The sequence below is a fragment of the Oncorhynchus mykiss genome, chromosome 5 (assembly GCF_013265735.2).
Source record: "Oncorhynchus mykiss isolate Arlee chromosome 5, USDA_OmykA_1.1, whole genome shotgun sequence".
In the NCBI taxonomy this organism is placed as follows: domain Eukaryota; kingdom Metazoa; phylum Chordata; class Actinopteri; order Salmoniformes; family Salmonidae; genus Oncorhynchus; species Oncorhynchus mykiss.
The window spans coordinates 2,998,040-3,019,448 of NC_048569.1; the positions used below are offsets into that span (position 1 = coordinate 2,998,040).

Here is a 21,409-nt window from a genome sequence, read left to right on the forward strand (position 1 = left end):
ATGACATTTGAATGTGCATCAGATGGTAACAAGATCCTATTGTACAACAATTTAATACTAAGCCGATGAGACAGGGTTAGAATAGGATGAGTGGCCAAGAGTCTGTGTAACCAATGGAGAGTCAGAGTGCCGAGTGTGAACAAACATTTTCTGTCCCACGGTCGGGTAACTAGCAAGTTCATAGTCAACAAAGCGCGCAGGAGTCACTGTAAAAAATGTAACAGCTTGGGGCCATTGTAAGAGCGATAACTTCAGAGAACAGCGCTCTATGAGTTCTGTAGACTATAAAAGTATGAAATCAAATAAAAAAATAGTAGGAATACACTAGTTAAATTAATAAATAGTAGGTCTACACTAGTTAAATTAATAAATAGTAGGTCTATACTAGTTAAATTAATAAATAGTAGGTCTATACTAGTTAAATTAATAAATAGTTGATCTATACTAGTTAAATTAATAAATAGTAGGTCTATACTAGTTAAATTAATAAATAGTAGGAATACACTAGTTAAATTAATAAATAGTAGGTCTATACTAGTTAAATTAATAAATAGTAGGTCTATACTAGTTAAATTAATAAATAGTAGGTCTATACTAGTTAAATTAATAAATAGTTGGTCTATACTAGTTAAATTAATAAATAGTAGGTCTATACTAGTTAAATTAATAAATAGTAGGTCTATACTAGTTAAAATAATAAATACTTGGTCTATACTAGTTAAATTAATAAATAGTAGGTCTATACTAGTTAAATTAATAAATAGTAGGTCTATACTAGTTAAATTAATAAATAGTAGGAATACACTAGTTAAATTAATAAATAGTAGGTCTATACTAGTTAAATTAATAAATAGTAGGTCTATACTAGTTAAATTAATAAATAGTAGGTCTATACTAGTTAAAATAATAAATACTTGGTCTATACTAGTTAAATTAATAAATAGTAGGTCTATACTAGTTAAATTAATAAATAGTAGGTCTATACTAGTTAAATTAATAAATAGTAGGAATACACTAGTTAAATTAATAAATAGTAGGTCTATACTAGTTAAATTAATAAATAGTAGGTCTATACTAGTTAAATTAATAAATAGTAGATCTACACTAGTTAAATTAATAAATAGTAGGTCTATACTAGTTAAATTAATAAATAGTAGGTCTATACTAGTTAAATTAATAAATAGTTGGTCTACACTAGTTAAATTAATAAATAGTAGATCTACACTAGTTAAATTAATAAATAGTAGGTCTATACTAGTTAAATTAATAAATAGTAGATCTACACTAGTTAAATTAATAAATAGTAGGTCTATACTAGTTAAATTAATGAATAGTAGATCTACACTAGTTAAATTAATAAATAGTAGGTCTATACTAGTTAAATTAATAAATAGTAGGTCTATACTAGTTAAATTAATAAATAGTAGGAATACACTAGTTAAATTAATAAATAGTAGATATACACTAGTGAAATTAATAAATAGTAGGTCTATACTAGTTAAATTAATAAATAGTAAGTCTATACTAGTTAAATTAATACATTGTAGGAATACACTAGTTAAATTAATAAATAGTTTGTCTACACTAGTTAACTAAGTAAATAGTAGGTCTATACTAGTTCAATTAATAAATAGTAGGCCTACACTAGTTAACTAAATAAATAGTAGGCCTACACTAGTTAAATTAATAGTAGGCCTACACTAGTTAACTAAATAAATAGTAGGCATACACTAGTTAAATTAATAAATAGTAGGTCTATACTAGTTAACTAAATAAATAGTAGGACTACACTAGTTAACTAAATTAATAGTAGGCATACACTAGTTAAATTAATAGTAGGCCTACACTAGTTAAATAAATAAATAGTAGGCCTACACTAGTTAACTAAATAAATAGTAAGCCTATACTAGTTAACTAAATTTATAGTAGGCATACACAAGTTAAATTAATAGTAGGCCTACACTAGTTAACTAAATAAATAGTAGGCCTACACTTGTTAACTAAATAAATAGTAGGCCTACACTAGTTAACGAAATAAATAGTAAGCCTATACTAGTTAACTAAATATTTAGTAGGCCTATACTAGTTAACTAAATAAATAGTAGGCCTATACTAATGAACTAAACAAATAGAGGCCTATACTAGTTCAATTAATAAATAGTAGGCCTATACTAATTAAATTAATAAATGGTAGGTTAATACCAGTTAACTAAATAAATAGTCGGCCTGTACTAGTTAAATAAATAGTAGGCCTAAACTAGTTAAATAAATAGTAGGCCTAAACTAGTTAAATAAATATTAGACCTACACTAGTTCAATTAATAAATAGCAGGCCTATACTAGTTAACTAAATAGTAGGCCTATGCAAGTTAATTAACGCGCTTCTAAGTAAGCTCACAAAATAAGCTTCTCAAATCAAAACAAATGTTTTTTGTCAAATGCGCCGAATGCAACAGGTGTAGACCTGAAATTATTAATTACAAGCCCTTAAACAACAATGCAGTTTAATGAAAAAATAAGTGTTAAGTAAAAAAACAGATAAGTAAATCATTAAAAATATAAGTAACAAATAATTAAAGAGCAGCAGTGTGGAGGTTATATACAGGGGTACCGGTACAGAGTCAATGTGGAGACTATATACAGGGGGTACCGGTACAGAGTCAATGTGGAGGCTATGTACAGGGGGTACCGGTACAGAGTCAGTGTGGAGGCTATATACAGGGGGTACCGGTACAGAGTGAATGTGGAGGTTATATACAGGGGGTACCGGTACAGAGTGAATGTGGAGGCTATATACAGGGGGTACCGGTACAGAGTCAATGTGGAGCTATATACAGGAGGTACCGGTACAGAGTCAATGTGGAGGCTATATACAGGGGGTACCGGTACAGAGTGAATGTGGAGGCTATATACAGGGTGTTACGGTACAGAGTCAATGTGGAGGCTATATACAGGGGGTACCGGTACAGAGTGAATGTGGAGGCTATATACAGGGGGTACCGGTACAGAGTGAATGTGGAGGCTATATACAGGGTGTTACGGTACAGAGTCAATGTGGAGGCTATATACACGGTATTACGGTACAGAGTCAATGTGGAGGCTATATACAGGGTATTACGGTACAGTGTCAATGTGGAGGCGATATACAGGGGGGTACGGTACAGAGTCAATGTGGAGGCTATATACAGGGTGTTACGGTACAGAGTCAATGTGGAGGCTATATACAGGGTGTTACGGTACAGAGTCAATGTGGAGGCTATATACAGGGTGTTACGGTACAGAGTCAATGTGGAGGCTATATACATGGTGTTACGGTACAGAGTCAATGTGGAGGCTATGTACAGGGGGTACCGGTACAGAGTCAATGTGGAGGTTATATACAGGGGGTACCGGTACAGAGTGAATGTGGAGGCTATATACAGGGGGTACCGGTACAGAGTCAATGTGGAGGCTATATACAGGGGGTACCGGTACAGAGTCAATGTGGAGGCTATATACAGGGGGTACCGGTACAGAGTCAATGTGGAGGCTATGTACAGGGGGTACCGGTACAGAGTCAGTGTGGAGGCTATATACAGGGGGTACCGGTACAGAGTGAATGTGGAGGTTATATACAGGGGGTACCGGTACAGAGTGAATGTGGAGGCTATATACAGGGGGTACCGGTACAGAGTCAATGTGGAGCTATATACAGGAGGTACCGGTACAGAGTCAATGTGGAGGCTATATACAGGGGGTACCGGTACAGAGTGAATGTGGAGGCTATATACACGGTATTACGGTACAGAGTCAATGTGGAGGCTATATACAGGGTATTACGGTACAGTGTCAATGTGGAGGCGATATACAGGGGGGTACGGTACAGAGTCAATGTGGAGGCTATATACAGGGTGTTACGGTACAGAGTCAATGTGGAGGCTATATACAGGGTGTTACGGTACAGAGTCAATGTGGAGGCTATATACAGGGTGTTACGGTACAGAGTCAATGTGGAGGCTATATACATGGTGTTACGGTACAGAGTCAATGTGGAGGCTATATACAGGGGGTACCGGTGCAGAATCAATGTGCGGGGGCACCGGTTAGTCAGGGTAATTGAGGTAATATGTACAGGTAGGTACAGTGCCTTGCGAAAGTATTCGGCCCCCTTGAACTTTGCGACCTTTTGCCACATTTTAGGCTTCAAACATGAAGATATAAAACTGTATTTTTTTGTGAAGAATCAACAACAAGTGGGACACAATCATGAAGTGGAACGACATTTAATTAATTGGATTAATTGGATATTTCAAACTTTTTTAACAAATCAAAACCTGAAAAATTGGGCGTGCAAAATTATTCAGCCCCCTTGGGATTTTTAAGTTAATACTTTGTAGCGCCACCTTTTGCTGCGATTACAGCTGTAAGTCGCTTGGGGTATGTCTCTATCAGTTTTGCACATCGAGAGACTGAATTTTTTTCCCATTCCTCCTTGCAAAACAGCTGAAGCTCAGTGAGGTTGGATGGAGAGCATTTGTGAACAGCAGTTTTCAGTTCTTTCCACAGATTCTCGATTGGATTCAGGTCTGGACTTTGACTTGGCCATTCTAACGCCTGGATATGTTTATTTTTGAACCATTCCATTGTAGATTTTGCTTTATGTTTTGGATCATTGTCTTGTTGGAAGACAAATCTCCGTCCCAGTCTCAGGTCTTTTGCAGACTCCATCAGGTTTTCTTCCAGAATGGTCCTGTATTTTGCTCCATCCATCTTCCCATCAATTTTAACCATCTTCCCTGTCCCTGCTGAAGAAAAGCAGGCCCAAACCATGATGCTGCCACCACCATGTTTGACAGTGGGGATGGTGTGTTCAGCTGTGTTGCTTTTACGCCAAACATAACGTTTTGCATTGTTGCCAAAAAGTTCAATTTTGGTTTCATCTGACCAGAGCACCTTCTTCCACATGTTTGGTGTGTCTCCCAGGTGGCTTGTGGCAAACTTTTAACAACACTTTTTATGGATATCTTTAAGAAATGGCTTTCTTCTTGCCACTCTTCCATAAAGGCCAGATTTGTGCAATATGCGACTGATTGTTGTCCTATGGACAGAGTCTCCCACCTCAGCTGTAGATCTCTGCAGTTCATCCAGAATGATCATGGGCCTCTTGGCTGCCTCTTGTCTTCTCCTTGTGCGAGCTGAAAGTTTAGAGGGACGGCCAGGTCTTGGTAGATTTGCAGTGGTCTGATACTCCTTCCATTTCAATATTATCGCTTGCACAGTGCTCCTTGGGATTTTTAAAGCTTGGGAAATCTTTTTGTATCCAAATCCGGCTTTAAACTTCTTCACAACAGTATCTCGGACCTGCCTGGTGTGTTCCTTGTTCTTCATGATGCTCTCTGCGCTTTTAACGGACCTCTGAGACTATCACAGTGCAGGTGCATTTATACGGAGACTTGATTACACACAGGTGGATTGTATTTATCATCATTAGTCATTTAGGTCAACATTGGATCATTCAGAGATCCTCACTGAACTTCTGGAGAGAGTTTGCTGCACTGAATGTAAAGGGGCTGAATAATTTTGCACGCCCAATTTTTCAGTTTTTGATTTGTTAAAAAAGTTTGAAATATCCAATAAATGTCGTTCCACTTCATGATTGTGTCCCACTTGTTGTTGATTCTTCACAAAAAAATACAGTTTTATATCTTTATGTTTGAAGCCTGAAATGTGGCAAAAGGTCGCAAAGTTCAAGGGGGCCGAATACTTTCGCAAGGCACTGTAGAGTTAATTGATAATAAACAGAGAGTAGCAGCAGCGTAAATGAGGGGTCTGGGTAGCCCTTTGACTAACTGTTCAGGAGTCATGGCTTGCTGGTAGAAGTTGTTAAGAAGTCTTTTGGACCTAGACTTGGCGCTCCGGTACCGCTTGCCGTGCAGTAGCAGAGAGAACAGTTTTTGACTAGGGTGGCTGGAGTCTTTGACAATTGGCCCCAGTGATGAACTGGGCCGTACACACTGCCCTCTGTAGTGCAATCGGAGGCCGAGCAGTTGCCATACCAGGCGGTGATGCAACCAGTCAGGATGCTGTCGATGGTGCAGCTGTAGAACAAGTTAATTAGCCTACATAAAATTTTGATCAGTCCAAAGCCTGCAGGATGTGTGTGTATGTGGCTGAGGTACCTGTACCAGACAGGGGGAGACAGGCCAGGGCAGACGGGGAGCAGATCGCTGGGTGGGATCCTTGCAGCAGTGCCGCATGCAGCGGGAGTAGGTGTCACAGCTGCTTGGTAGAAGCTTTTTTTTCGGGAGGTTGAGTAGGAGAGGAGACTTTCAACCAGACAGGTGCAGATAAAAATGTCAGGACCTTACAAAAAACGTTGGGCAAAGACAAAAAGCAAGACGTCATTAAAAGTTCTACATTTGAGTGCCATTCCCTCACTGGAAAATGAGGCCAATTCCCTCACTGAGGGACACTGGAAAACGAGGGCCATTCCCTCTCCGAAGGTCACTGGAAAACGAGGGCCAGTCCCTCTCCGAAGGACACTGGAAAACGAGGGCCATTCCCTCTCCGGAGGACACTGGAAAACGAGAGCCATTCCCTCTCCGAAGGACACTGGAAAACGAGGGAAATTCCCACTCCGAGGGACACTGGAAAACGAGGGACATTCCCTCACAGAGGGACACTGGAAAACGACGGCCATTCCCTCTCCGAAGGACACTGGAAAACGAGGGACATTCCCTCTCCGAAGGACACTGGAAAACGAGGGCCATTCCCTCTCCGAAGGACACTGGAAAACGAGGGCCATTCCCTCTCCGAAGGACACTGGAAAACGATGGCCATTCCCTCTCCGGAGGACACTGGAAAACGAGAGCCATTCCCTCTCCGAAGGACACTGGAAAACGAGGGAAATTCCCACTCCGAGTGACACTGGAAAACGAGGGACATTCCCTCACAGAGGGACACTGGAAAACGACGGCCATTCCCTCTCCGAAGGACACTGGAAAACGAGGGACATTCCCTCTCCGAAGGACACTGGAAAACGAGGGCCATTCCCTCTCCGAAGGACACTGGAAAACGAGGGCCATTCCCTCTCCGAAGGACACTGGAAAACGAGGGCCATTCCCTCTCCGAAGAACACTGGAAAACAAGGGTTGATTGAGACAGTAACAGAACATTAACAGATCAGTTTGGCTCTTCTCTGTGTGATGTTTTGGTGTATCACCGTCCTGGGACCTATAAACCTGAGTCGCCCAGTAAAGTACAGGGGATGAGGAGGAGGATGAGGAGGATGAAGAGGAGACGATACAGTAGAAAAACATCTGCTCCAGCTAACAGTTTAAAACAAACACCACATCACAGGAAGCGAGTCAATTGGCTGATCCATAATGGTCCACGTATGATTGGTTGATCCATGGGGGGTTACGTCAAACTGTAAAAGATATTTCCTCATACCGCCTCGGGGCAATTTGCTGCTCCTATTTCCTCAAGAGGACTGAGGCAGCATGATATGTCTTTTATGCATGTGAAATGTGACTTCTATCCATAAAGACAGGATAACAATGGCAAGGCCCATTTGGGATGCAGCTCAGGTTAATTTTCAGTGTAAATTACTCCATGCGTAATGAGATGATAAGGCAAGGCAGGGTTTAATATGACTCACCTGCCAGCTCCCTTTCAGGGGCTGCATCTCAAACGGACGCCTCTTTAGCGTCTAAGAAATGTGGCTAAAGTCTTATATCTGTTTAAGTATTATATCTGTCACTGATCTGGAGAAATGGATGTTTTTATTTCCTCACATCTAGATTACTCTAACTCTTTCTCAGTCAAATATCACTCCATCGTCTACAGTTAGTTCTGCAGCTTGGCTTCTAATATGCACCAGGAAATGTAACTATATCACATCTGTTTTAGCATCTCTAAGCTGGCTACCAGTTACATTTAGAATAGATTTTAACATTGTATTAATCATGTTTCAGACTAGGCTTGGTTTAGCCCCATTCTATATCTCTGACCATTCATCTCCTGACCAGCCTGAGATCCCCCTGCAGGCCACTGTTGACCATTCATCTCCCGACCAGCCTGAGATCCCCCTGCAGGGCACTGTTGACCAATCATCTCCCGACGAGCCAGGACACAGCCTGAGATCCCCCTGCAGGCCACTGTTGACCATTAATCTCCCGACCAGCCTGAGATCCCCCTGCAGGCCACTGTTGACCATTCATCTCCTGACCAGCCTGAGATCCCCCTGCAGGCCACTGTTGACCATTCATCTCCTGACCAGCCTGAGATCCCCCTGCAGGCCACTGTTGACCATTCATCTCCCGACCAGCCTGAGATCCCCCTGCAGGCCACTGTTGACCATTCATCTCCCGACGAGCCAGGACAGCCTGAGATCCTCTTGCAGGCCACTGTTGACCATTCATCTGCCTATGAGCCTGGTCACAGCCTTAGATTGTCTGGCAGTCCACTGTTGGCCATTTCAAAGTCTAGATTGAAAATGAAGGCGACTAGACATTTACCATTAGGACCCATAGAATTTGGAATGGTCTGCCAGAGGAGATCAGGCCTGCAGATTCAGGGCCTCTTTTATATCCCTGCTGAAGACACACTTATTTAAGATGCTTTTAATGTAGGATTTCAATGCTTCTAGTCCTTAGATTACTGTGCTCTATGTTGGTTTTTGGTAGCCCATAAAACCGTAAGTGTATTACATACACCCAGGAAGAACTATTGGATATCAGAGAGACGTCAACTTAGCAGCACAACCAGAATTACGATCAGGAATATATTTTTATTTCACCTTTATTTATTTAGGCAAGTTGAGAACAACTTCTCATTTTCAACTGCAACCTGGCCAAGATAAAGCAAAGCAGTACAACACAAACAATAACACAGAGTTACACATAAACAAACAAACAGTCAAAAACACAATAGAAAAATCTATGTACAGTGTGTGCAAATGTAGAAGAGTAGGGAGGTAAGGCAATAAATAGGACCTAGAGGCGAAATAATTACAATTTATCATTAACACTGATAGAGTGATAGATCAAATCAACGTTTATTTGTCACATGCACAGGATACAACAGGTGTAGACCTCACAGTGAAATGCTTACTTACAGGCTCTAACCAACAGTGCAAAAAAGGTATTAGGTGAACAATGGGTAACTAAAGAAATAAAAACAACAGTAAAAAGACAGTGAAAAACAGCGAGGCTACATACAGTAGAGAGGTTATATACAGACACCGGTTAGTCAGGCTGATTGAGGTAGTATGTACATGTAGATATGGTTAAAGTGACTATGCATATTTGATGAACAGAGAGTAGCAGTAGTGTAAAGAGGGGTTGGGTGGGGGAACACAATGCAAATAGTCCAGGCAACCATTTGATTACCTGTTCAGGAGGCTTATGACTTGGGGATAAAAATAGTTGAGGAGCCTTTTTGTCCTAGACTTGGCTCTCTGGTACCGCTTAACATGCGTAAGTAGAGAGAACAGTCTATGACTGGGGTGGCTGGGGTCTTTGACAATTTTTAGGGCCTTCTGATACCGCCTGGTGTAGAGGTCCTTGATGACAGGCCCTCTGTAGTGCCTTGCAGTCGGAGGCCGAGCAATTGCCATACCAGGCAGTGATGCAACAGTGATGCAATGCTCTTGATGTTGCAGCTGTAGAACCTTTTGAGGATCTCAGGACCCATGCCAAATCATTTTAGTTTCCTGAGGGGGAATAGGCTTTGCCGTGCCCTCTTCGCAACTGTCTTGGTGTGTTTGGACAATTCTAGTTTGCTGTTGATATGGACACCAAGGAGCTTCCCTTTGTAGTCTGTAATAGTTTGCAAGCTCTGCCACATAAGACGAGTGTCAGGGCCAGTGTAGTATGATTCAATCTTAGCCCTGTATTGACGCTTTGCCTGTTTGATGTTTCGTCGCAGGGCATAGCAGGATTTCTTGTAAGCTTCCGGGTTAGAGTCCGTCTGTGGAGGTGAATAAACAGCCATGAAAAGTATAGCTGAAAACTCTCTTGGCACGTAGTGTGGCCTGCAATTTTTCATAATATACTCTACTTCAGGTGAGCAAAATCTGGAGACTTCCTCGGATTTCGTGCATCAGCTTTTGTTTACAAATATGCACAGACAGCCCCCCCCGTATATCCCACTAACTGAATATCCATGTCGTCATTCAGCCACGTTTCCGTGAAACTTAGGATATTACAGTTCTTGATGTCCTGTTGGTAGAATATTCGTGATCTTACCTCGTCTAGTTTATTGTCCAATGATTGCACGTTGTCAAGTAATATTGACGGTAAAGGCAGCGTTCACTCTCGATGTGCAGATGATGATGTGCAAGTAGAGATACTGGGGGGAGCAAGAGGATAAGTACAATATGGGGAGTTGGGTGTGCTATTTACAGGTTACAGTGATCGTTAAGCTGCTCTGACAGCTGATGCTTAAATTAGACTTTCCCAAAGCGGATCCTTTGTCTGCACCTCCCTGGGCATTTGAACTGATTCCAGAGGCCGACCCAAAACAACGCAGTCAGAGGAGAGGGTGCCGGTGCGGTCTTCCAATAAGGCTTCAGATGCGTGCACACCACCCACCGCTTCCCAGTATATTACTCGCTGGGACATGTCAGAGTCAGTTCAGCCAAAAGCATCGCGCCGACAGGTATAAACATCTCTCCAGTAAGAAGAAGGTCGGGGTGGTGTATGTTTCATGACTCATGGTGTAATTGTAACAACATACAAGAACTCAAGTCCTTTTGTTCACCTGATCTAGAATTCCTCACAATCAAATGCTGACCGTATTATCTCCCAAGAGAACTCTCCTCGGTTATCGTCACAGCTGTGTATATCCCCCCGCAAGCGGATACCAAAACAGCCATCAAGGAACTTTACTGGACTTTATGCAAACTGGAAACCATTAATCCTAAGGCTGCATTTACTGTAGCAGGGGATTTTCACAAAGCTAATTTGAGAACAAGTCTACCTAAATTCTATCAGCATATCGATTGCAGTACACGAGCGAGTAACACAACTCTAACTTCCGCAATGCCCCCACCACCCTCCTTTTGGCAAATCTGACCATGACTCCAGCTTGTTGTTCCCCTCCTATAGGTAGAAACTAAAACAGGAAGCGCCCGTGCTTAGGTCTATCCAACACAGGTCTGACCAATCAGATTCCACGCTTCAAGATTGCTTCGATCACGTGGACTGGGATATGTTCCAGATAGCCTCAGAGAACAACGCTGACTCGGTGAGCGAGGTTATAAGGAAGTGTATAGGAGATGTTGTACCCACTGTGACAATGGAAAGCTTCCCAAACCAGAAACCATGGATTGATGGCAGCATTCGCGCAAAACTGAAAGGACGAAACATCGCATTTAATCATGGCTAGGCAACTGGGAATATGGTTGAATACAAACAGTGTAGTTATTCCTTCCTTAAGGCAATCAAACAAGCAGAGTATACAGACAAAGTGGAGTCGCAATTCAACGGCTCAGTTACGAGGCGTATGGGGCAGCTTCTACAGACAATCACAGATTGCAAAACAAAAACCAGTCGCGGACATCTTGCTTTGTGCGCTTTGAGGACAATACACCAACGCGGCCCACTACCAAAGACTTTGGGCTCTCCTTCTCCATGGCCAACGTGAATAAAACATTTAAAAGGCTGCCGGCCCAGACGGTATCCCTTGCCGCGTCCTCAGAACAGAACAAGCAGACCAGCTGGCTGGTGTGTTTATGGACATATTTAATCAATCCCTATCCCAGTCTGCTGTCCCCACATGCTTCAAGATGGCCACCATTATTCCAGTTCCCAAGTAAGCTAAGGTAACTGAACTAAATGACTATCGCCCCGTAGCACTCGCTTCTGTCATCATGAAGTGCTTTGAGAGACTAGTCAAGGACCATATCACCTCCATCTTACCTGTCACCTTAGACCCACTTCAATTTGCTTACCGCTTCAAAAGGTCCACAGATGATGCAATAGCCATCACACTGCACACTGCCCTAACCCATCTGGACAAGAGGAATACCTATATAAGAACACTGTTCATTGACTACAGCTCAGCATTCAACACCAAAGTACCCTTCAAAAACTCGTCATCAAGCTTGAGACACTGGGTCTCGATCCCGCCCTGTGCAACTGTGTCCTGGACGTCCTGACGTGCCGCCCCCAGGTGGTGAAGGTAGGAAACAACATCTCCACTCCGCTGATCCTCAGCACTGGGGCCCCACAAGGGTGCATTCTCAGCCCCGTCCTGTACTCCCTGTTCACCCACTACTGTGTGGCCATGCATACCTCCAACACAAGTGTCAAGTTTGCAGACGACACAACAGTGGTAGGCTTAATTACCGACAATGACGAGACAGTCTACAGGGAGGAGGTGAGGGCCCTCGGATTGTGGTGTCAGGAAAATAACCTCTCACTCAATGTCAGCAAAACAAAATAGATGATTGTGGACTTCAGGAAACAGCAAAGGGAGCACCCCCCTATCCAAATCGACGGGAAAGCAGTGGAGAAGGTGGAACGTTTTTTAAGTTCCTCGGAGTACACGTCACCGACGAACTGAAATGGTCCCACCCACACAGACAGCGTGGTGAAGAATCACAGAAAACAACCACTAACCTTTACAGATGCACCGTCGAGAGCATCCTGTCGGGCTGTATCACTGCCTGGTAACGCAACTGCACTGCCCTCAACCGTAAGGCTCTCCAGAGGGTAGTGAGGTCTGCACAACGCATCACCGGGGCAAACTACCTGCCCTCCAGGACACCTACACCACCCGATGTCACAGGAAGGCCATAAAGATCATCAAGGACAACAACCACCCGAGCCAAGACCTGTTCACCCCGCTATTATCCAGAAGGCGAGGTCAGTACAGGTGCATCAAAGCTGGGACCGAGAGAATAAAAAACAGCTTCTATCTCAAGGCCATCAGACTGTTAAATAGCCATCAGTAGCACAGCGGCTGTTTACCTACAGACTTTAACTTCTTATGGCTGGGGGCAATATTGAGTAGCTTGGATGATTAAGGTGCCCAGAGTAAACTGCCTACTACTCAGGCCCAGTTGCTAATATATGCATATTATTAGTAGATTCGGATAGAAAACACTCTGAAGTTTCTAAAACTGCTTGAATGATGTCTGTGAGTATAACATAACTCATATGGCAGGCAAAAACCTGAGAAAAAATCCACCAGGAAGAGGGAAATCTGAGGTTTGTAGTTTTTCAACTCTTTGTCTATCAAATATACAGTGTATATGTGGTCAAATTGCACTTCCTAAGGCTTCCACTAGATGTCAACAGTCTTTAGAACCTTGTTTGATGCTTCTACTGTGAAGGAGGGGGGAATGGGAGCTGAATGAGTCAGTGGTCTTGCAGAGTGGCATGAGCTGGTTTATTGTGAGTATTTCTGTAAATTGATGTGGCTCTCTGCAAAATCACCGGATGTTTTGGAACTACTCAACATAACGCGCCAATGTAAAGATGTTTGTATATAAATATGAACAAAACATACATGTGTTGTCTAACATGAAGTCATATGAGTGCTATCTGATGAAGATCATCAAAGGGTTTGTTATTACTTTTATCTTTATTTCTGCTTTTTGTGACTCCGCCCTTTGGCTGGAAAAATGGCTGTGTAGACCTAACATAATCGTTTGGTGTGCTTTTGTCGTTAAGCCTTTTTGAAATCGGACACTGTGGTGGGATTAACAACAAGTTTATCTTTAAAAAATGGTGTAAAATACTTCTATGTTTGAGGAATTTTAATCATGAGATTTCTGTTGTTTTGAATTTGGCGCCCTGCACTTTCACTGGCTGTTGTCATATCGATCCCGTTAGCGGGATTCAAGCCATTAACCTGTCTCGTCCCCTTCAACTACGCAATTTGAAATGGATTTAACAAGTGACATCAATAAGGGATGATAGCTTTCACCTGGATTCACCTGGCCATTCTATGTCGTGGAACGAACAGGTTCCTAATGTTTTGTATACTCAGTGTTGGCCCATGTGACAGGTCTTTTTCAGACTCAGTGTTGGCCCATGTGACAGGCCTTATCAGACTCAGTGTTGCCCATGTGACAGGTCTTATCAGACTCAGTGTTGGCCCATGTGACAGACCTTATCAGACTCAGTGTGGGCCCATGTGACAGACCTTATCAGATTCAGTGTTGGCCCATGTGACAGGTTTTATCAGACTCATTGCACATTCATAACTATAGTTGTCTTTATACATTCACACCAGTTGATATCGGTAGTTATTATAAAGCAGTTCTTGATGAAAGTCAACCTTTCTCAAACAGGAACAGATTCAAAATTAGACATATTTATCTGTCTGGTGGTTAGAGGAATGTAAGCGTCTCTCTTACCCTCTTTGGGGACCAGTGAAATGTCAGGTCATTAACCCTGCTTCAACGCATTAACAATCTGGTGCCTGTTCTGTTTCAGAGCACAACCTGATAGATAGGTAGACTCTGATCTACACTGGAACACCCCTGGTAGTTAGGTAGACTCTGATCTACACTGGAACACCCCTGGTAGTTAGGTAGACTCTGATCTACACTGGAACACCCCTGGTAGTTAGGTAGACTCTGATCTACACTGGAACACCTCTGGTAGTTAGGTAGACTCTGATCTACACTGGAACACCCCTGGTAGTTAGGTAGACTCTGATCTACACTGGAACACCCCTGGTAGTTAGGTAGACTCTGATCTACACTGGAACACCCCTGGTAGTTAGGTAGACTCTGATCTACACTGGAACACCCCTGGTAGTTAGGTAGACTCTGATCTACACTGGAACACCCCTGGTAGTTAGGTAGAATCTGGAAGACTCTGATAGACTCTGATCTACACTGGAACACCCCTGGTAGTTAGGTAGACTCTGATCTACACTGGAACACCCCTGGTAGTTAGGTAGACTCTGATCTACACTGGAACACCCCTGGTAGTTAGGTAGACTCTGATCTACACTGGAACACCACTGGTAGTTAGGTAGACTCTGATCTACACTGGAACACCCCTGGTAGTTAGGTAGACTCTGATCTACACTGGAACACCCCTGGTAGTTAGGTAGAATCTGGTAGACTCTGATAGACTCTGATCTACACTGGAACACCACTGGTAGTTAGGTAGAATCTGGTAGACTCTGATAGACTCTGATCTACACTGGAACACCCCTGGTAGTTCGGTAGAATCTGGTAGACTCTGATAGACTCTGATCTACACTGGAACACCCCTGGTAGTTAGGTAGAATCTGGTAGACTCTGATAGACTCTGATCTACACTGGAACACCCCTGGTAGTTAGGTAGAATCTGGTAGACTCTGATAGACTCTGATCTACACTGGAACACCCCTGGTAGTTAGGTAGAATCTGGTAGACTCTGATAGACTCTGATCTACACTGGAACACCCCTGGTAGTTAGGTAGAATCTGGTAGACTCTGATAGACTCTGATCTACACTGGAACACCCCTGGTAGTTCGGTAGACTCTGATCTACACTGGAACACCCCTGGTAGTTAGGTAGACTCTGATCTACACTGGAACACCCCTGGTAGTTAGGTATACTCTGATCTACACTGGAACACCCCTGGTAGTTAGGTAGACTCTGATCTACACTGGAACACCCCTGGTAGTTAGGTAGACTCTGATCTACACTGGAACACCCCTGGTAGTTAGGTAGACTCTGATCTACACTGGAACACCCCTGGTAGTTAGGTAGACTCTGATCTACACTGGAACACCCCTGGTAGTTAGGTAGAATCTGGTAGACTCTGATAGACTCTGATCTACACTGGAACACCCCTGGTAGTTAGGTAGAATCTGGTAGACTCTGATAGACTCTGATCTACACTGGAACACCCCTGGTAGTTCGGTAGACTCTGATCTACACTGGAACACCCCTGGTAGTTAGGTAGACTCTGATCTACACTGGAACACCCCTGGTAGTTAGGTAGACTCTGATCTACACTGGAACACCCCTGGTAGTTAGGTAGACTCTGATCTACACTGGAACACCCCTGGTAGTTAGGTAGACTCTGATCTACACTGGAACACCCCTGGTAGTTAGGTAGACTCTGATCTACACTGGAACACCCCTGATAGTTAGGTAGAATCTGGTAGACTCTGATAGACTCTGATCTACACTGGAACACCCCTGGTAGTTCGGTAGACTCTGATCTACACTGGAACACCCCTGGTAGTTAGGTAGACTCTGGTAGACTCTGATAGACTCTGATCTACACTGGTACACCCCTGGTAGTTAGGTAGACTCTGATCTACACTGGTACACCCCTGGTAGTTAGGTAGACTCTGATCTACACTGGAACACCCCTGGTAGTTAGGTAGACTCTGGAAGACTCTGATAGACTCTGATCTACACTGGAACACCCTGGTAGTTAGGTAGACTCTGATCTACACTGGTACACCCCTGGTAGTTAGGTAGAGTCTGATCTACACTGGAACACCCCTGGTAGTTAGGTAGACTCTGGTAGACTCTGATATGCACTGGAACACCCCTGGTAGTTAGGTAGACTCTGATCTACACTGGAACACCCCTGGTAGTTAGGTAGACTCTGATCTACACTGGAACACCCCTGGTAGTTAGGTAGACTCTGATAGACTCTGATCTACACTGGTACACCCCTGGTAGTTAGGTAGGCTCTGATAGACTCTGATCTACTCTGGAACACCCCATTGTAGTTAGGTAGACTCTGATCTACACTGGAACACCTCTGGTAGTTAGGTAGACTCTGATCTACACTGGAACACCCCTGGTAGTTAGGTAGACTCTGGTAGACTCTGATCTACACTGGAACACCCCATTGTAGTTAGGTAGACTCTGATAATGTAGAGGAGGGTTAGGTTGGTTCATGTCAGTAACCAATCTAAACACCAGTGTTGGTTTGAATCAGACAGACAGACAATACATAGATACTGTTGTTATAATGCTCTATATGCTAGTACTCTGTTTCTAACTCTGTTCTCTCTATCTCCCTCTCTCAGATGTTTTATTCCTGTGGAAGAAATTGAGGAGTCTTCTTCGTCTATTTTGCACATATTAATGGACATCCTGCATTGATCATTTATTTCAAGTTTCACACAACATTAAATAGAAAGTGAAGATGTGATGAAGTCAAAGTTAAAAGAAAAGTTTTCTACAGAAACAAACCCCCATCAACTACTCACAACAACAACAGCAGGTACTAACAGCAGAACTACAGTACTGCACAGAAGCAGACATCATTGATTGGACAACACAGAAGCAGACATCATTGATTGGACAACACAGAAGCAGACATCATTGATTGGACATCTCAGAAGCAGACATCATTGATTGGACACCTCAGAAGCAGACATCATTGATTGGACAACACAGAAGCAGACATCATTGATTGGACATCTCAGAAGCAGACATCATTGATTGGACACCTCAGAAGCAGACATCATTGATTGGACAACACAGAAGCAGACATCATTGATTGGACAACACAGAAGCAGACATCATTGATTGGACAACACAGAAGCAGACATCATTGATTGGACACCTCAGAAGCAGACATCATTGATTGGACACCTCAGAAGCAGACATCATTGATTGGACAACACAGAAGCAGACATCATTGATTGGACACCACAGAAGCAGACATCATTGATTGGACAACACAGAAGCAGGACTGTGTCTCCATGGAGCTCCAGGCTTGTTAGTGGATCTGAGACTGTTAAGACTTATCCTCAGCAGCACAGTGGACTGATTCCATTCTCCAAGTAAAAAAACAAAAAACTTTTTCATTCATTATTCAGTGAATTTTGAGACACTTGTAAGAGATCCCAAGATCCCGTTTGTCATCATTTGTGGTGACATACAGCTAACTCATCATGCCAAAGACTTGTCTTGGAGAAGGTTTCCCACAATCCTCAGCTTCCTTAAGCCTGTGCCTGTGTAGAAGGGATGGAACCCAGAGAATTCCAGGATTCTGTATCTGACATCCGACAACCAACATGACGTCACGATATAAACAACAACACATGACATAAACAACAACATAACAGAGAACTAAAACACACTTTGGAGAAATCCTGAATAAGAGTTCTATAGCTTTCTATTGCACCCAGCGATCACCAAGAGAGTAGAGCTGTTAAAACACAGTGGATTTGAGAGCAATTCATCTCCATCATCGTCGTCTGTTTGCGACTTTACTATTTGAGGAAGTAGATTACCATACAATACATGACTTTAAAAGAATAAGGGTATATCAGCAAAAAGTTGATTCTGAGGTAATTGGCTTTAATGTTCCGAAACCTCATTGGTTTGAACGGTGTGATCAATTTTAACGTGTAGTCTTTACCAACATATTTACAGCACTATATAGGTAGACATTGTACAGAACAAAAATATATATTTCAATAACTCAATAACATAAATGCAGATAGAACCATTCAATTCCAAGCTCTCGATTAGGCCCTCAGTCCTCTGGCAGGTGGACTATATACTCTGTAGAAAGACAAGCTCTCGATTAGGCCCTCAGTCCTCTGGCAGGTGGACTATATACTCTGTAGAAAGACAAGCTCTCGATTAGGCCCTCAGTCCTCTGGCAGGTGGACTATATACTCTGTAGAAAGACAAGCTCTCGATTAGGCCCTCAGTCCTCTGGCAGGTGGACTATATACTCTGTAGAAAGACAAGCTCTCGATTAGGCCCTCAGTCCTCTGGCAGGTGGACTATATACTCTGTAGAAAGACAAGCTCTCGATTAGGCCCTCAGTCCTCTGGCAGGTGGACTATATACTCTGTAGAAAGACAAGCTCTCGATTAGGCCCTCAGTCCTCTGGCAGGTGGACTATATACTCTGTAGAAAGACAAGCTCTCGATTAGGCCCTCAGTCCTCTGGCAGGTGGACTATATACTCTGTAGAAAGACAAGCTCTCGATTAGGCCCTCAGTCCTCTGGCAGGTGGACTATATACTCTGTAGAAAGACAAGCTCTCGATTAGGCCCTCAGTCCTCTGGCAGGTGGACTATATACTCTGTAGAAAGACAAGCTCTCGATTAGGCCCTCAGTCCTCTGGCAGGTGGACTATACAATTTGTAGAAAGACAAGAGTTTAATTTATAGTTCCATTGACTTTTCAAAATGTGTTTTTGCAGTTTACATTTTAATAGCCAATATCACAAGTTCATATTATTACAAGGAATACTGTTGTGCTTTATTACATGTTTAATATTGAATAATAAAATACACACACAGGACCTACACACACACACACACACACACACACACACACACACACACACACAGCATCTACACATACACAGGATCTACGCACACACAGGATCTACACACACACAGGATCTACACACACACACAGGACCTACACACACAAAGGACCTACACACACACACAGCATCTACACATACACAGGATCTACACACACACAGGATCTACACACACACAGGATCTACACACACACACACATGATCTACACACACACACAGGACCTACACACACACACAGGACCTACACACACACACAGCATCTACACATACACAGAATCTACACACACACACACATGATCTACACACACACACACAGGACCTACACACACGCACAGGACCTACACACACACACACAGGACCTACACACACACAGGATCTACACACACACAGGACCTACACACACACACAGGATCTACACACACACACAGGATCTACACACACACACATAGGATCTACACACACACACACACACAGGATCTACACACACACACAGGATCTACACACACACATAGGATCTACACACACACACACAGGATCTACACACACACATATGAACTACACACACACATAGGAACTACACACACACACATAGGAACTACACACACACAGGATCTACACACACATAGGAACTACACACACACACATAGGAACTACACACACACATAGGAACTACACACACACAGGATCTACACACATAGGATCTACACACACACAGGATCTACACACATAGGATCTACACACAGGGTCTACACACACAGGATCTACACACACACACAGGATCTACACACAGGATCTAGACACACACACAGAGGATCTACACACACAGGATCTACACACACACACACAGGATCTACACACACACACACAGGATCTACACACACAGGATCTACACACATAGGATCTATACACACAGGATCTACACACACAGGATCTACACACACACAGGATCTACACACACAGGATCTACACACACACAGGATCTACACGCATAGGATATACACACATAGGATCTACACACACAGGATCTACACACACAGGATCTACACACACACAAGATTGTTTTTTCAGACATTCAGAACGGCTTAATTCTCCATGATCATATTTTGTAAAAACTATGATATGTATCTTTAAAATGAAAAGAATGTGTATTATTTAATAATGTATTAGCTTTAGATTCTTGTAACCTGTACGTGGGTTATTTTTATAGATATATATATATATACAATGAGAGGTTGTTCATTAAATGTGACCATTTCACAATGAGTAGCATCTCTCTGTGTTTTCTTTCTGTCGGTAACTGCATAACACATTCTCATACTGTGCAATATGCATATGGCTATGGTAGTGCTGTTTGAGCTGTGCCCATTACAGAAGACATCCCTGTTTGTTTCTATCCGTATTTTAATATCAAAAGTGATCCCTTGATAGTTTGTCAGACAGGGAGAGAGGAAGCCCCTCCAGGTGATGTTTATATCAAATCAAATTGTATTTGTGTCGAATACAAAAGGTGTGGATCTTACCGTAAAATGCTGACTTACAAGCCCTTAACCACCGACGCAGTTCAAGAAATAGAGTAAAGAAATGACTTACTAAATAAACTAAAGTTTAAAAAAATGAAATAAAATCAAAAAAAGTACAATATAAATAGTCTCGGTGGCCATTTGATTAATTGTTCAGCAGTCTTATGGCTTGGGAGTAGAAGCTGTTCAGGAGCCTTTTGGACCTAGACTTGACGCTCTGGTACTGCTTGCCGTGTGGTAGCAGAGAGAACAGTCTCTGACTGGGGTGGCTGGAGTCTTTGACAATTCTTTGGGCCTTCCTCTGACACCGCCTATTATATATTTACTGGATGGCAGGAAGCTTGACCCCAGTGATGTACACTACCCTCTGTAGCGCCTTATGGTAAGAAGCCGAGCAGTTGCTATACCAGGTGGTGATGCAACCGGTCAGGATGCTCTCGATGGTGCAGCTGTAGAACTTTTTGAGGATCTGGGGACCCATGCCAAATCTTTTCAGTCTCCTGAGGGGGAAAAGGTGTTGTCGTGCCCTCTTCAGGACTGTCTTGGTGTATTTGGAACATGTTAGTGTGTTGGTGATGTGGACACCAAGGAACTTGAAACTCTCAACCCGCACCACTACAGCCCCATTGATGA

The 21,409-nt window shown here is 42.8% G+C and overlaps 1 protein-coding gene across 1 annotated transcript in view; it reads left to right on the plus strand.

Annotated features, from left to right (window-relative positions):
* LOC118964552 (ciliary neurotrophic factor receptor subunit alpha-like) overlaps window positions 1-19,249 on the plus strand; it is a 361,591-nt gene extending 342,342 nt beyond the window's left edge. Inside the window, exon 9 of the mRNA XM_036976606.1 lies at window positions 16,988-19,249. Within this exon, the coding sequence (XP_036832501.1) occupies window position 16,988 (1 nt within the window). The 3' untranslated portion in view covers window positions 16,989-19,249. The remainder of the gene's footprint in view (window positions 1-16,987) is intronic.
* The last annotated feature ends 2,160 nt before the right edge of the window (window positions 19,250-21,409 follow it).